The 16,434-nt window shown below is 41.4% G+C and overlaps 1 protein-coding gene across 1 annotated transcript; it reads right to left on the bottom strand.

The window, feature by feature from the left end:
• Positions 1-1,401: 1,401 nt before the first annotated feature.
• On the bottom strand, positions 1,402-13,597 carry mtmr7a (myotubularin related protein 7a). The gene is made up of 14 exons (XM_030739141.1): positions 13,445-13,597; positions 13,057-13,179; positions 12,763-12,925; positions 12,391-12,548; positions 12,183-12,311; positions 10,819-10,953; positions 8,761-8,893; positions 7,339-7,448; positions 5,177-5,302; positions 4,829-4,878; positions 4,540-4,740; positions 4,227-4,361; positions 3,941-4,067; positions 1,402-2,912 (listed from the first exon to the last, which is right to left on the bottom strand). The coding sequence occupies exons 1-14, from the start codon at positions 13,466-13,468 to the stop codon at positions 2,580-2,582; spliced, it is 1,947 nt and encodes a 648-aa protein (XP_030595001.1). The 5' UTR covers positions 13,469-13,597; the 3' UTR covers positions 1,402-2,579.
• Positions 13,598-16,434: the final 2,837 nt, after the last annotated feature.

Genomic DNA, 16,434 nt, shown 5'->3' with positions numbered 1-16,434 from the left:
TGTGGTTCGCCTCAAAAACAATGAAATCCCCCAGAATTTAATGAAAAGGACCAATAAAAAAAAGCAAAGTTTTCATCATCATTAAAATCACTGACTTATTTTGTCCCCCTTCCTTCCATGCTAATTGATTTTTGCTGTTATTCATTAAAGACAAGATTTTTGCACAATTGCTTTATTTATTTATTCTTTTTTTTTACATTTTCTAGTAAAATAGTTTTGCTATAAAAAAATTCACTTTTCTGGCACTGTTTCCACTTTTTTCCCATTTTAAACCTATTTATTCACTGTTGTGTCGCCGTAACAGGATTTCTATAAATTCAAAAAGAAAACAATTTGCTGTTTTCATTTTTTTTTTTTTTTTGGTATTTAAAAAATGGAAAAAAGACTTTCTGGACCAGCTAAGTTCCCATTCTTTTAAATAATGTAAACAAACATTCTTGTAAATATAGTTATTCCTGTCCTATTTTTTTTTATAACTATTTTATTTTGCTTTGTTTAAACATAAAGAACATTAATGCTAATGATAAAGAACATTAATGCTAATGATAATTTGGCAAAAGCCAAAACAAAACTGGAAGTTCTCTGAAAATTAAAAATCATATATAAACATATGAACAGTCCCAAGCCTTTCTTTCCTCACTTTATATGATAGGAATTTGTCCCAGTCTTTGAAAAAGTGTTCTTCTTTCATTTCCAGTCTGTATGTTTTTCTATCAGCAACCAACTGTCTACAGCTCGGTGTTTCAGTCCTTAGCCAGCTATTCTATTTTAGTAGGCATTTGACACCAAAAATTCACACAGACAATAAATAAAAACAGCAACTGAATGAGCCACAGAGCAGAACTGCTGGTGCTGGCAGGGCTTTGGGGTCTGGCTGCCAGCCAGCACAGCTGTGCAGATGTTCAGCAACAACAGGGATTGAAGCCTTCATCCCTAAAATGAGGGGCAGTCTTTGCTGCCATTAACTTAACCTGACTGATGATGTAATGCAAATTTGGTATATGGCAGATAAGTCAAATATTTTACTGTTTTCAGATTAAGCAGGTGAGGCAGAGCTGGATGTTCATGAGGCAGCCTGCTCGAGTATCAGGCTAGAGAAGCAAAATTAGATCAGGAGAATTGGTGACCTGAATACACAAATGGAACAATAACAGTACACTTAAAGAAAGGCTCTCTTTTTGTGCAGTAGCTGTATTTACATTGCACCTATGAATGTGTTGTTGTAATTTGACTGAACTGACCCTTTAAATAGCCAGGAAAGAACACAATCAGTAAGTATAGCAAGCATATGGCAGACAATTGATTTGAATTAACATAATTTGCATTTAGATCACTTTTATAAATCTACTCTTGTCCCAGTAGAACAAATGAAGCCAGGAACAGAACACTTTAAAGCTCTCTTTTAATACGAGGACAGGATTTAATATGACTCTGACATTTTGGACACTGAAAAAAACCAAACAAAGCAGTTAAAGCGAGATCAGAGAAGACAAAAATAGCTTATAGTACAAAAATACTTTCACATGCTTTGCTTGGTACTCTTTGCATTGTTCTTTAGCAGGAGTGCACCTAAAATAATGGGTACTACAATTTTAAAGCGAGCAGCTTTAATGCCAGTCGGACAGCTGAGATAACACAAATAGTCAAGGAGTCTCTGTTGGTCACCTGCTGCTCTAAGCAGCTGTATTGTTGTGTGTTCACATGCTCCAGTAGTCCAGTCATGCGATGGCGTTGAAACGTGGTGCACAGACATGATCAAATCAAAGCTTGTTTCTACATCCCTTTGTGGTAAAACCCCGTGAAATCCTATAATACACTGAAACATCCAGGGGTGGACAACAAGGTGCCAAAAACAAACCACTGACCACTGGTTATTAGAGTGTAATGACTCCCGGCCCCAGCTGAGGTCACTGTGGCCTGCAGAGTGAGTTCAGTTCAGACATGAATGAGTCCTCTGGGGCTAAAATTCTGCTACATTTGGACATATCAGAATTACTGCTCATCTTTCAGCATTACAATGAATGGTGACTAGCACCATGTATTACTGGCCTATATTCAGAATGCATATCATGTCAATTCTTCTCTCCTTTTTACTATTAAGGTGTTTACACTGTAAAGCCAAATATCTCACAAATACCCGTATGGAAGACCAAAAGTCGAAGCAAACAGACACACTTAAATGGCTTATCATTAACAGCTTTCACACACAGTTTAGAACTGCATTAAACTGCTGAGGGTTGCTCTTGCTCCTTGATAGAGGTCACCTACTTTCTGCTGAATTTTGATTAAAATGTTCAAAAATATGAGCTTTCTTTGGAATCTTGATTTCTCCCACTGATATGAGGTTAAATGCAGTCAGCTACAGGAAACAACTACGAACAAGAAGGAATGTAGGGACATAGAAAGTTCACATACATACATGCAAACAAAAGTGCAAGCCAACTGTGCAACCCAAATAAGACTCTCACTGGAATAGGCCAATCGTCGGGTTACACGATGACAGTAACGGTAGTGTTTGTTCAGTGTCGCTCAGTGGACGTCTGTCCAGTGCTGCACCTCCCTCCCAATGCTACGTTTCCTCAGGCAGCAGAGTAGGCAGCCTCATCAGAGTCTGGATCCCTGGCGCTGTCCTCGCTGAGAGGCGAACGGCAGCTCAGGTCTGCGATCCCGGACTCCTGATCGCTGCCGTTGGAGAAGTTGGAGTCAGATGTTTGGTTTGTGCTCTTTGGCAGGAGGATGCTGTCTGGTGCTTTAGGCTGGCAGGGGCTGGCGATGAAGCCGCCGGTGTAGTCCTGAGGAGTGTTGGCCAGACCGAGGTCGCTACTAGGAGCCCACACTGTGGGACTCTTATCAAAGATGGTTGCTTTCCAGGTGTCAGTGCACCCCTGCTCCTGCTCCAGCTGAGAAATTTTCTATTGATAATGTAAGATACGAAGATAAGTCATCTACTATAATCACACAAAAATACCACATCAAAATTTTATGTTTCTTTTCACACTTGAATGCACAGTGATCAGCCACAGTATTAAAATCACCTCCCTGATATAGTGCAGGACCCCCTCCTGCTGTCCAAAAAGAACCCCTAAAAGAGTCCCGTGGCATCAGTTATGAAGTTGTGAGGAAGGCCTCTATGCTTGTTTTTTTCAGTGCATTGCACAGATGTTCAATCAACTTGAGATCTGGGGAATTTGGAAGTCAACACTGAACTCTTTGTCATGTTGCTCAAATCATTCCTGGGCAATTTTTGCAGTTTGCCAGGGTGCATTATCCTGCTGAAAGAGGCCACTGCCATCAGGGAATATAACCGTCACATTGAGGTGCATGTGACCCGCAGCAAAGGTTAGGTAATTGGTACATGCCAAAGTAACACCCACATGAATGGCAAGACCCCAGGTCTTTTAGTAGAACAGTGCTTTGAGCATCACACTGCCTAATCTAGTTTGCCTTCCTCCCACAGGCCATCCTGATGGTATCTCTTTCCCAGGTAAACAACGCACATGTCAGTGTCAAGGCCAGGTTCTTCTATTTCTTTGCTCATGTTCACTCTCTTGCAGGTTATGACTAGTCTGCTGCTACGTTCTGCAGTCCACTGTGTGTTCACACAGCTCTCTATTCTAGCCAGCTTTAGGTTTTCAATAATTTGTCTTACACCCATGGTCTTTTCTCCAACTCACTGCTTGTCTTTCCTTGCTTTTAGTTGCTACTAACTCCTGTGACTTGCAACACCCAACAAGACCAGCGATTCTGGAGATGCTGTGACCCAGTCCTCTGTCCATTACAATGTGATCCTCATCAGAGTCACTCAGATCCTTTCAGCTCCCAACATATCAACAGTTTACTGACAGCCTAATATATCCCACCCCAAGTGCTATTGAGATAATCAATATTGTACCTGTCAGTGGTTTTAATGTTGTGACTGATCAGCATAGCCCTGTCCTACCTGTTTGTGTGAAGCGAGCTGCTCCTCCAGCTGCTGTGTCTCCTCCTGGATGGCCCTCAGATAATCCTCTACAGACTGCCGAGGATGCATCCCACGGTCAAAACGGTTGTACAGCCCTCTCCAAAACCTACACAAAAACAGAAGAACGCATTACTGAAATAAACTTTCAATTAATCCCCTTTGCCTTTCTGTCCATGAAAAAGTATAAGGGAGGGGGAGGTGGGTTTACAGTGTATATACCAGGGTTTAACTGATGCTGTGTGAGTTGTAGTTGGAGAGAACCTACTTAAAACTGTAGGGGGCAGTTGATGCCCGGAGGAGCCCTTGGGTCTGGCTGTGGTTTGGCCTGTACAGAGGGTTGATGTAGTCCGTACGGTTCACCCATAGATAACTCCACAAAGAATGAGTCTTCTTGTTCACTCTACATGAAGTCCAAATGACAGTCAGGGAAATAAATATGATGAAAAGGTCAAAGGAAGGATAAGAAAGAGTTTATGTTATATACTATTTCTAGCAATGTGTCATTCCTATTTGCACAATACCAGTGATGCAGTACCCTGATGTCTGTGTATGATGGCATCCGAAGGTTTAAATCTCACCCGAGCTCTATCCTGTCCCGCTGGTTGTTGCCAATGAAGTTGCCGAACTGGCAGGAGTAGACGTGATTGTGTATGGCAATTAGAAACTTCTCGTTGAACTCGAAGGCACATGGGAACTGCTCCATAAGCTGCCACACGCACTCCAGGAACTGATCGATGACGGGAGACACCTCTTTAGGGTCTCCAACCAAGTGATTGCATCTGCAGAAGAGGTGGACGCCATTAAATCACCAGATTTAAAACCAAATCACCAGATGCCATAAAAGCCATGTTTCAGGGAGGGGCAGACCTGTGGGAGAACTTGTGTCCAAATGAGACCCAGTCTTTTTCAACAAGAACCTAAATGCAGAAAAAGAAAAAGTGTTAAAGCACATTCAGTCCCTTAGAACGACTGAACCTCCTCACCCACTGTTTGCAGCAGCTCTCAAAAGAAGGCCTCTCTGCTATATTCATTTTTCTTGGTTTATTTCAGGTTAGTTAAAGAAACAAGTAACACGAGCCCAGAATGGCCCCCATCATCTAAAACCAGAATGTAACTGGATATATTAACATGGCAGAAAGCATAGCAGGGTGTTATGTGCTACCACTGAGATGTAACCCTGCCCTGTATCTTAAATTAAAAAGGTCCAGTATGTACCATGAATCCTCTGAGGGTCCTGTAGTAGGGGTCCAACAGCACACAGGCCACTGAACACACCTGAGCAGTACGGTCCCACCCATCTGAACAGTGAACCAGGACGCTGACCCCCTCCTCTGCAATAGCCTACATACACACACACACACACACACACACACACACACACACACACACACACACATAAAAAATGTCCAAATTATCCAAAATTAGATGTGGTGTTTTTCCTCTTGTGTACTATATTATGTGCCTCTGCTTTGGAGACAGGCGATATTTTATAGCAGCTATAAGAAGAAAACCAGCCAGTCATCAGATAATTTTTGATCACAAGAATCCATCTCAAACTGAAGAAAATAACACTGATCTTTTTCTAATATTAATTGCATCACCTCAAGCGTCTGACTGGTGGAACCTGAGAGGAATGTTATTTTAATTACATGACCCCCATCATTTCTGAACAGTAGAGAAATGACACTCTTTTCTCCTTGGATAATTGGTCAAATTATCTAAAAGAGTACAGATGTATTGCTTTCAGCTTGTGCACCTGTCTGTGTACATACTGTGTGTCATCATAGCAAAAAGACTTCTGATTGCATAGAAGTCTATGGGAAAACGGTCCTCGTCTCCCCTTCTCCAGGAAACACTTTCCTGGTGAGTTTACAGATTCAGTCACTAGTTTCAGGTCACATTAAATAAGACAAAGTTCATTTTTTAAATAATGGTCATTCTGAGTGTCAGAAAGGAGGATTTTCCAACATTTGCTTGCTGTCAGTCACACGCTGTTAGCCACTGAGCATGATCATGCAGATCATGCAGATTTTAAAATAACAAAAAAGAAAACTTAAAAAACAAAACAAAAGAAGACTTCACTAACCAACAGATGACGTCACTGTGATGTCACTTTATGAACAAGCTCTTAAAATTTTGGATAGAAAATCTAATCAATAGCATTATTGTTATATACTTACTAAATATAATATGCTAAGTTTTGAGAATCGAGTCTTGTATTCAGATATACGGTTAGTACACAAGCTTAAACATAATGCTGCCCCGGCCACCTTTGAGGAGGTTTGTCCAGCTCTGCTCTGAACAAGCGAGCAGAGTTACCAGGTCCACCATAAGGGGTGTGGGTGGAGGGGTTGGGGGGGCTGTAGTGTGCCTCAGCTTTCTCCTTTAAAGGAATTAAAGCCTGGAATATGCTTCCAAAGAATGTGAAAATGTGTATTGATTTCCATATCTTTTCTCAGGATGTAAAAAAGTGGATTTTGAGAACTTGGTCTTGTGTACATTAATCTTATTAGATTTTGTCTTTTTGTGTTTTATGGAATTTTGTTTATAGTTGAATAATACTTTGATATTTGTCTTTTTTTGTCTTTGGTATTAAGTTTGTTTGCATGCAGGTGTGTGTATATGTGAGTATGTGTATTTGTGTTCTGCTGATTGATTTAATCTGTGCTTTATTGTTTTTTTTTTATCTGCCCAGGCACTGCAGCTGGAAATTAGCTGATAACTAAATCTGGTACAAAACAGCTTTTCCTTTTATGTGATTAATGTTTTTTGTACATGGTCCCTGAAATAAATAAAATTCAAAAAAAGAGGTTACATGCGTATTTTATACTGTCTATGGCAAGAGGCAACCACAAAACCTGAGTTAGAAGACTTGTGTGGTCTGACCCATGGGTACTGAGTGCTTAGAATTAATATTTATGGTATCATCATGTAACTGGTGTGATCTTCTTGTGAGATGGTCTCTAGTTGTACTCTCTAGTGTCGATAATATTTTGTTAGCCACATTTACAACATCTGGTCAATATTGTGTTGGTATCTCTCGCACCCCTGACCTGCTGAGGCCTCTACACGGCTCCTCTAGGGGAGTCCTGTCCATAATGTCCACGTGAATGCTAGGACCAAAGGTTTGCATTGCATTGCAATGAGATGATCAATGTTATTGACTTCATCTGTCAATAGTTTTAATGTTGTTGCTGATCCATGTAAATCTGGGGGACAGACTAAAGAACTCCGGGTTCTTGTATCGTCCCCACACAGACAGATGATGTCCATTTCACAGAGACACACAGACAATACAAGACACAAACAAACCCACACCTAAACCAATATTAAGTGCAGTGCTGAGGCAGACAGTGGGGATTAGTCTCCAGACTGACCTTAGCGATGAAGATGCCTGCATCCAAAACAGCTTTGATGTGCTTCAGCCAGCCTGAGCTCTCCAGACCCTCCAGGAAGTCAGACATTGAGGGGGAACGCAGCTCACACACTGTAACCACAACACAGCTGTCTCACTGGCAGGAAACACGGAGCATACCTGATCACGGGACTTTATTAAAAACTCACATAATACTGATAGCAGCAAAGACAAGTTTACAGGGAATCTGTGTGCGGTGAGACAACATGTGGCTCACGCAAGGACATTTAGTTTTTCAAAACAGATTCTGTTTATCTTCTCATGTAATTTGTTCCCACTGACGACGGCTTTGTACACACCAGGGACAGCCACTTGGGGATGAGCAATGTAAAACCCCTTCAGTTCAGAATGAGACAACTGACATCAGTTTGACCAAACAGTAATGGTTCCCTAGAGGATGAATCCTATTCATTTTAATGGTGCACAGACTTTCCCTCTAGCGCCACCAGCTGTAACCTAAGGATCACTGTACTGTTTCATTATAAAATGCCTTTAAATTAATTTTCAGGGTTCCTGCTAAGTATTTGTAAGTTCACTCACAGGCTGTGAAACACAAACTCGTTCCTGCTCAGCTGGTGACAAGCTGTCATACTAATGCTCAGAATTCACCTTTAACCTTTAGATAACTAAAAACATCTTATCTCTCATTAAGTTGTGGCCACAGTGGCTTTTTTTTATTGATATTATATCAGTTTGCTGACCTGTAAGGACTGATAACAGAAGAGCCGGTGAACGGGTTCATTTAGCCTCTTAGGTTTTGTAACACTTATCAGAGTGGACTTCCATCAAGAAGACATGTTTGAGGTTTTGCTGTCAGGCGGGGGGTCTTCTAAAGCTTATTGAAGTGTGCAATCGGGCAGAGAGGGGAAAGCAGAGTGCAGACTCGAAAGGGCAGGCGCTGTCTCCAGCCTTAAAGACTTCCCCTGTGCTGCCAGTGGGCAAACAGTTATCACAACTGTGAGCAGCTATAAGTTTTCAGACTTGAAATCGCATCATTCTCACGCCCTCTGTCTCTCTTTGGGGGATAATGTCCGGGGTTTTGTCCACTCCGGGAAACCAAAATAGCTCTGAAATAAAACCCAGATGGATTCAAAGTCTTCCTAGGAGCACCCCTGCACAATACCCAGAAATTCTCCTGTGGGCTCATTTGAGGCCTGATTCCAGCTCAGTTCGCTCTGTGTGACTGCATATAAAAAAAACCCACAGGGGACCCTCTCTGCTTTAGTAATGTGACGACGCAGCCAATTTAAACAGACAATGCCACAAGATTAGTGTAAAATATGATGTGGTGAGACGTTTCTGACAGTCCTGACAGCATTTCTGACAGCAAATAAAATCAGTTCAAGCAGTCATTATAGCTGAATGATAATTACACAATAATTACCTTCTAGCATTTTCTGTTGGCTGTTCCTCATGACGTGGATGTTCTCGATCCCAATAAACTGGAATTTTATGTTGGAGTAGTTGTCCTCGTTTTCGTAGCCTTTTCCTGCAGCTCGGTTTGCGATCGCGTTCAGCTAGAAAGAAATGACTGTAAGTTAAATCAGTTCATTATCCCGTCGTCTGCGTCATTCAAGACAACTGACAAAATGTACAGCAGTGTCAGAAAGAGGCTAGTTTTACAACTTACACTACCAATACTGGTAGCATTATTACATGTAATAGACTGACGATTAACACTGTGCCACCTTCTGCCTGTATTCACATACTGGCATTTCTATTTATGCTTATATTCCATACTATTTCACTTATCTGTATCTGGTTTTTTAGTGTTTGAGCTTTATTTTGCCGTTTTTAAATTTATTTACTCTCTGTGATTCTACACACAGTGTTTCTCTTTCTATTCTTTTTGCACTGAGCACGTATAAGGCACAAGAATTTCCCTGGGGATCAATAAATATCTTATCTTACTCCCTCGAGATGCTCTACCAGGCCTTAATGCCATCCGTCTGCAATTGCTGTTTGTTTGTGGGTCTCTCTGATTTCAGTTTTGTATTTAATAACTGCAAAGCATGCTCTACTGTGTTGAGATCAGGTGACCCATCCATTTGCACTGTGACGTGCTGTCTGATCGTTTTTGCAACATTTGGCTGATTCTGAGCAGAGAGTACAGCCCTGTACACTTCACAATTCATCCAGTTACTTCCATCAGCAGTCACAGCATCAACAAACACCAGTGACCCGGTTCCACTGGCAGTAATACGTGCCCGTGTCATGACACTGCCTCGACTATGTTTGACAGATGATGCGGTATGCACTGAGCTGGCCAGTGCCTTCTTCCTTTTTAAGAATCTTCCTAAAGTTTTTGATAAGTTTATTTTGGTTTTTCAGCCTAACAAAGGCCTCCTTAATTTATAATAACCTCTCACTGGACCTCATATTGTTCTGGTGAACAGCTTCTAAATTCAAGTTCAACGCTTGGGATTAGCTCCAGATCTTTTACACTATATGGAGAAAAACTATTGGGCTGCACCTCTTAATCTTTGCATTCAAGTGTTTTCGGCCCCCGTTGTCACAGGGGTATGAAATCAAGCACCTAGCCATGCAGTCTGCGCCTTTGCAAACATTTGTGAAGGAATGGGTCACTGAATTAGAGTGTGGTGCTTTAATAGGATGCCACCATTGCAATGAGTCAGTTTGTGAAATTTCTTCCCTTCTAAATATCCCACAGTTAAATGTAAGCACCATTATTGCAAAGAGGAAGTGTCTGGGAATCACAGCAACTCAGGAATGAAGTGGTAAATGTGGGGTCACCGAGTGCGTAAAAGCTGCCAACGCTCTGCTGATTCAGTAACTGCAGCCTCTTGCATTAACATCAGCACAAACATTGTGCACCAGGTGCTTCATGGCATGGATTTGCATGGGCGAGCAGCTCCTGTAGGCATAATGTGAAGGTGACCCAGTATTTTTGTCCATATAATCAGAATCTTGATTTTATCTGTGGTGGCATACAGAGGCAAAACTATAAGAAATATGTAACCTATATTATGTGCAATATATTATGCTCTGTACTGGTCTGTTTTCCTTGTTAGGAGAATATTAGTTTGGACCTCCTTGAAAATGAGACATGTCCAGGGATTTACTCAGATACAATACCTTTATATAATAATTTGAGCTCACACAGCAACATGCAAAAATCTGGCTCCATTGTAGCGGCGCAACATACCATATAAATGTATAGTAACACACAGCTTCATGTGATTAATATCAGAATGGTCAAGGTCCGTGATGTAGAAGGAAAGCAAACTACTGAGCTAAAACTCTTTCAAAAGCAAAAATATACAAAATGCATATTTTTTCCAAAACATTCCACAGAGTCGAGATGTTTTGCCTTTGCTGTGAGATCTTCAGCAGAACACAGTCTGGAAAAATAAAGCCCACCTGAACATACAGTTAGTAATTTAAACACTTGCGGGCCTTTCCTTAGATACAAAGGGCTCACCTTAGGCCTTGTGTCCACCACATACATAAAGTCACTGCGGGGATTGGACCTCAAGATGGCCTCAAGCATCTGTTCGTCCTCCAGGCAGCGAGCGCTGAAACCTGACAGGGGCTGGCTGCTGCGGCAGATGGCAGCCTGGGAGGAAGCAGGAGGACTCTGGCTTCATATGGGACACTTCCTCATCAGTTCACAACATTTAGAGCATACGCACACACACTCACATATCTAATATATGAGAATTGGGACGAGTAGAAATTCACAGTACTTTTTCTTTCCCTGCATGTTCACTTTAAATTAATCAACCACACAGTTTCTCTTATCTCCACATTTAATAGCAACATGGGAAATGAGCAGAGATCACTGTCCAGCTCTCCCTTCGGGCACATGAACTAGAGTGGAGCGCTTTGTATGCGCTGAACTCCACAAGCCTGGGAAGCTGACCCCACACACATAAAGCACTCCTAAATGTTGAATCATGGATTAATAGAATAAATTATGAACACTCTGGCTTTTTTTTTTTTTATATGTCAGATATATGACTTTCACAAATACGAAGCCAAGATCTAGGAGACAGTAATAATTCATGTTGTTATTTAATGACCAAATGGACATCTGTCTTGCTTTATCATTTTAAAGACTTGCAACACCCAGCTGTGTTGGAGCAGAGGAACGGTATTAAGCCCATATCAGACATGGGATCATAACATTCCTGCTAAATCATCAATCAAGTGAATCATAAATTGGTCACTTTTATTCTAACATTTGTCAGAGCTTCATTGAGACATTCCCATGCAGGATATTATGTACTGTGTATTAGGTAAACGCTTTATTACCTTGGTGGCTATATTTTGAAAGTTGGTGTAATGACTAAAGTCGCATCTTAAGTTGGAAAGGATCTATAGACACTTAAAACAGATTAATTAACACTTAATAAACTTAAACTCAGTTCATCTACTGTTAGATCCTGATTATTCTGGTCTCTGCTTTAGGGATCCTGACAGCAGTGAGTCCTGCTTACTTTGGGGGGGTGGGGTGACTTTCAAAACCCTATTTTGATTTCGGCTTCCCTTTTTCTTTTTTTGATGAAGCATAAAATTTTTACTGCTTAAGGAGGAAAGTCAGCACCGATCAACTTGTCTCACAAGTCATTTCTGCCCAAAAACTGTCCAAGCAAAACAATCAAAATGTATTTTATATTCCTGTAAATAATCTCTTACCTCAGCTGCTGCAAAATGTTTTCCTTGTGCAGGGCTGGAGTCTGAGATATTAGCTCTTTAAGTGTCACTTCATATCCCTTGTATTACTATGGGCTGACTTAGGACTGGATGGAAAATAAAAAGAGAATGATTCTGCAGTCAACTTACATGATTGTCTTTGGAGTAGTACGACAGGGCAGGAAATCTGCCCCTGCTTCTGAATTTGGAGCTTCCCACTATGACCGGTGGTGTGGCACTCTCAGGGACAAACAGGTCAGCAGGGTAAGTGTCACTCACCTTTGGAAAAGACCAAACAAACCTTTAGGCATAGTTGTCCATATTAGGATGAATGTGCATCTAAGGTCAGCTCACTGACCTTGTAGTGTTGGTTGACTGGCGAGAGTTTCCACAGTGAGTTTGGGAGTCCCATTCTGCTGTAATCAGCCTTGAGGTCCAAAAAGTCCCATTCCTGTTGTCTCTCCTCCCCATCAACATTTGGCTTATAGGAGAAGCAGTACAGCTCCTCGTATCTCTCTGCAAGGCAAAACAGTGGCTGACAGCTAAAGGCTGATGAGTAGAACCTCTATTTTGTATCAGTCCACAGATGAAAACTAGAGCAAATGAGCAGATTATAGAGGCAGGATAGTTGAAATGATACAGTGATGCTGGCACAGGTAAAGAAAGAAAGAAGATAATCGAAGGTTGTGCATCTAATCCAAACCTTTGCTGACATCATGACACCGCTCACCTGGCTGGGAGAGACGCTGCAGGGACAGGTGAACAGCGTGGCATTCTGGCTCTTGAGAAAGTAGAAAATGAAGAACCTGGAAGTTCTTACAGTGGATAAGCAGAGGGCATCCTGAAGGAGTGACAGCCAGTTTCTCCACACTGCACACCAAACTGTGAAGTACCTGAGCAACAAAACAAAAACAGATCTACTAAGTATGCTTTGCAGCACTGAAAATTGCCAGTCTTGCACACTTGAACATTTACTGTCTCTCTTCAAACAGACCGCTTATGTTTTCCAGACTGTGACGCCTACCCATGTTTCATTGCGCACTCCGGCCTGGCTCTCCACAAAGATGGTGTGTGTGGCAGTCAGGTACAGGGTGCCCATCCTGCTCCTTCTGGGGGTGAGTCTGTCAAGCAGCTTGACATTCTCCACCTGAACGGGGCAGAAGAAGAACAGCATCAACCAGCCTCATCCTCAGCACATCCGCAGCTACTCACGTGTCTTTGACACAGCTGTACACGTGTGAACTGCGCTGACGGTGAAACACACCGTCAAAGCGGTAACCGTACTGCCAACGGGGGCAAACACAGCACACGCCCTTTGAATTAAAACACATGTTCTCTTGGTTATTTCAATTTTGAGGTGAACTGAGAGTGCGCACGGCGGAGTGCAAATCACTGCAGTCAGAGCCGGTTACCTTTGGCAGTCGGATGTGCTCCATCAGCAGCTAAGCTTCCAGCCACGGCTGAGCTACCAGTACTAAAACATGTGCACAACAGTGTTATAAAATGCTTTATGCTGGCTCAGATGGTAGAAGCTGTTCGACAGTAGCTCTTAGGTAAAGCAGCCATAACATTGCTATTGCCTTAGCTGACTTCAGCAAAGCCGCAGTACAGGGTCCTAAAGCCCGCCCAGCGCCGGGCTGTAGTAAATGCTGTAGGTATAGACCGTACATAAAGGATGGCCGTAGCTTTGCTGAGTGAATCCAGCACAGCGGTAGTGCTCTAAGCAATATTCATTTTAATGGCCATCAGACGGAGACTCCTGCTGCGAAAAGACGTGAGAAAACAGCCCTCGGTGTTCTGAGACCTCAGTAAACACTTTACTGATGATTTTACGGGCTCAGTCACTAGTTTCAGGTCATACTGAATTGAGCATTAAGTAAGTTTAGTTAATTACGGTCATTTCTACGAATCAGAAAGGAGGATTATCCAGGATATGCTCGATTTAACAATCACATACATCCCGTGCCCGTCATATCCACCAAAACTGCACTGGCAAAAGCACTCAGTTCATAATGGGACATAAGGTGACATCAGTGACTCTGCTCGTATTTTATCCTCTCTATTGCTATGGGGCATTTTGCCCATTAAATAAAATAATGTTTTCTTAAAGCCTGTGGAACGCTGCGTTTTGGGAAAAAAGTTTGTGTAACAGTCTCTAAACAAGCAAACAGGTTCTGCTTAAGTCCTCTAAAGTCTAAATGGAACCTTTAAGGAACATTAACATTTCCCTAAGTATACTTTAGGGAATGTTTAGGAAATGTTCCCTGGAGGTTCTCAAAGGGTTTTGCAAAAATAATCATAAGAAAATGATGCTGTTTTTTTTTTTTAAAACACTGCAAACACTGTAATCACCTGGGAACCTTTAGGGAACGTTAACTAAAGGTGAAGGAAATTCCACAGCTTTAACAGCCTCACTTTATTTAAAGGTAAACATTTTAACCAGATTGATTATTAGTGTTGTAAATTGATAACTAGGATGCAAGTTTACAAGTTTTTTAAAGACAGGACATTAGTATTGTCCATCATGAATTTAAGAATTTAATTTACACTTGGCATGTCAAGTGAATCTGGTCATGAGTGAGTAGCTGGTATGGACAGACCACGTGCTGCTTCCACTGACTTCAATGACTTTTGTTTGCTGTGGTGTTTTAAGTGATTCTGGTGAAACAGACCTACTGAAGTGTATGTGACGCTTTGCTACAGCGGACACTTTGGCATGTCAAAACAGGAAAATCAGAGATAAGACTTATTGCATTCCACTGATGTGAACCAGTTCCAGTGAGCCAGCTGGTACTGTGTGTGAAACATTTGCAAAAATAAATGACAAAGCATTGCATTAATAAAAGTGAACAGGAGATAGAAGAACTCAGGAGCACACATCTAATCAGGCACAGTTAAATATGTATAGGTGCTTTAATATTTGATGAACTATTCTGAAGTCTAGTCATTTGGACTTGTTTCCACATTTAAAAACATGTCAGATCAATAAAATCGATAAAGCTGCTCAATAGCTCTGATATGTTCTTTTCCCAGTAGCAGTAGCAGTACTGTGCAGTCTGAGTATTAAATACACACAGATTGCTGCACTGTTAAAAACACCATTAAGATATTATGAGTAAAAACACAGATAATGTTACCTGAACACCTCCACTGAACCATTTTACTTTATCAAGTTCTGCAGACATCTTTATAGTTTTGGCATGTCACACCAAAACCTGAGTGAGTATTTCTGTATTTTCTATGAACTGCAGCACTGTGTACTCCAGTGAGAAGAGCATCCATCTGTCACTGGGTAGTAACCAGAAAACAAAACAGAATTAAAGCAGTAAAAGTAATCAGAAGGGATTTGTGACTTACTGAGTCCTGATCATTCCTGCATGAGAGCCCCCCCTCCCATGAAATTACTATAAAGAAAACAGTTCAGTGCTAATAATATCACGTGAAGCAGATATTTCGCTTCAGTGGAGAAGAGAGTCAGTGTGTATTTAATGCTGCAAAATTGTGAGGTTGCCTTTGAATAACGTCCAGCTTTATGGAAACACTTTTTCTGGAAGTCAGTTTATTTTGAGAGACTTGATACTTGAATATCACTGATGGTGCTTAAAAGAATCTGCTGTGATTGTCAAATGTGTTACAACAAATATCTGACTCTTGTATCATGACCCACATTCCAAACTTAAAGCATGGAATTTTGTATCACTTTAAAATGTGATTTAACAACAGCCTTGGCGTTCGGTGCACAGCGACCAACAAACAGACAGGAAATCACTTTCAGTAGAGCCTGAAGTGGCTTTTCTTCAGCTGCAGTCTTTCTTCATCCTGCTAGCTCATAAAAACAGTATTAGGTCAAACTAAGAACAGGTGATGTCTCAAAGCTTGGGCTCCCAGATTGTTCTTGGAAAGCAATATAAAGAGGCTTTGTGCCACTACATCTGAACCATGCTGGCCTCCTAAACAACTGTCTAACCTGTTCTTCTGCTTTGTCTTTACATTTCTTCAGTGGGCTACACAAAAATACATGATGCTGCTGGTTTCGCTCCGTAAATCTGATCTAGCAGCAGTTTCACTTTTTTTCAAAGATTTGTGGGATTTGCGACATCTTTGCTTATTTTGCTGGCTTTTATGTTGAGCTAGCCAGTGTTATCTTGTTTATTAACAGTAAATGGAACTAAAATCACTTGTTTTCCATTACTCCAAGTTATCTGTCTATCTCCTTTCCATCCTCTATCCAGTTAACTTGAACATTTTCACATAGCGTTCACCCGGCCCAAACCCTGCCTAGGTTGAAATCTGGGCATCTCTCTCATTGTGGTCTGCTTTATCAATAATTGTTCACTCTAACATTTCCTGGTGACAGTAATGTTAACTGGAGCATGAAGTCCTGCTATCTGCAAGACAAACA

Source organism: Archocentrus centrarchus, chromosome 10 (genome assembly GCF_007364275.1).
Source record: "Archocentrus centrarchus isolate MPI-CPG fArcCen1 chromosome 10, fArcCen1, whole genome shotgun sequence".
Taxonomy (NCBI): domain Eukaryota; kingdom Metazoa; phylum Chordata; class Actinopteri; order Cichliformes; family Cichlidae; genus Archocentrus; species Archocentrus centrarchus.
This window is presented reverse-complemented; position numbering and strand designations above follow the sequence as displayed.

Bases quoted from the DNA above. Each gene is read 5' to 3' on its own strand.
- mtmr7a (XM_030739141.1), bottom strand. From the start codon at position 13,468: ATGGAGCACATCCGACTGCCAAAG. The intron at 12,549-12,762 runs GTGAGCGGTGTC...TTTGCCTTGCAG, and splicing joins GCAGCGTCTCTCCCAGCCAG to AGAGATACGAGGAGCTGTAC. The intron at 4,068-4,226 runs GTAGGTTCTCTC...GTTTTTGTGTAG, and splicing joins ACTGCCCCCTACAGTTTTAA to GTTTTGGAGAGGGCTGTACA.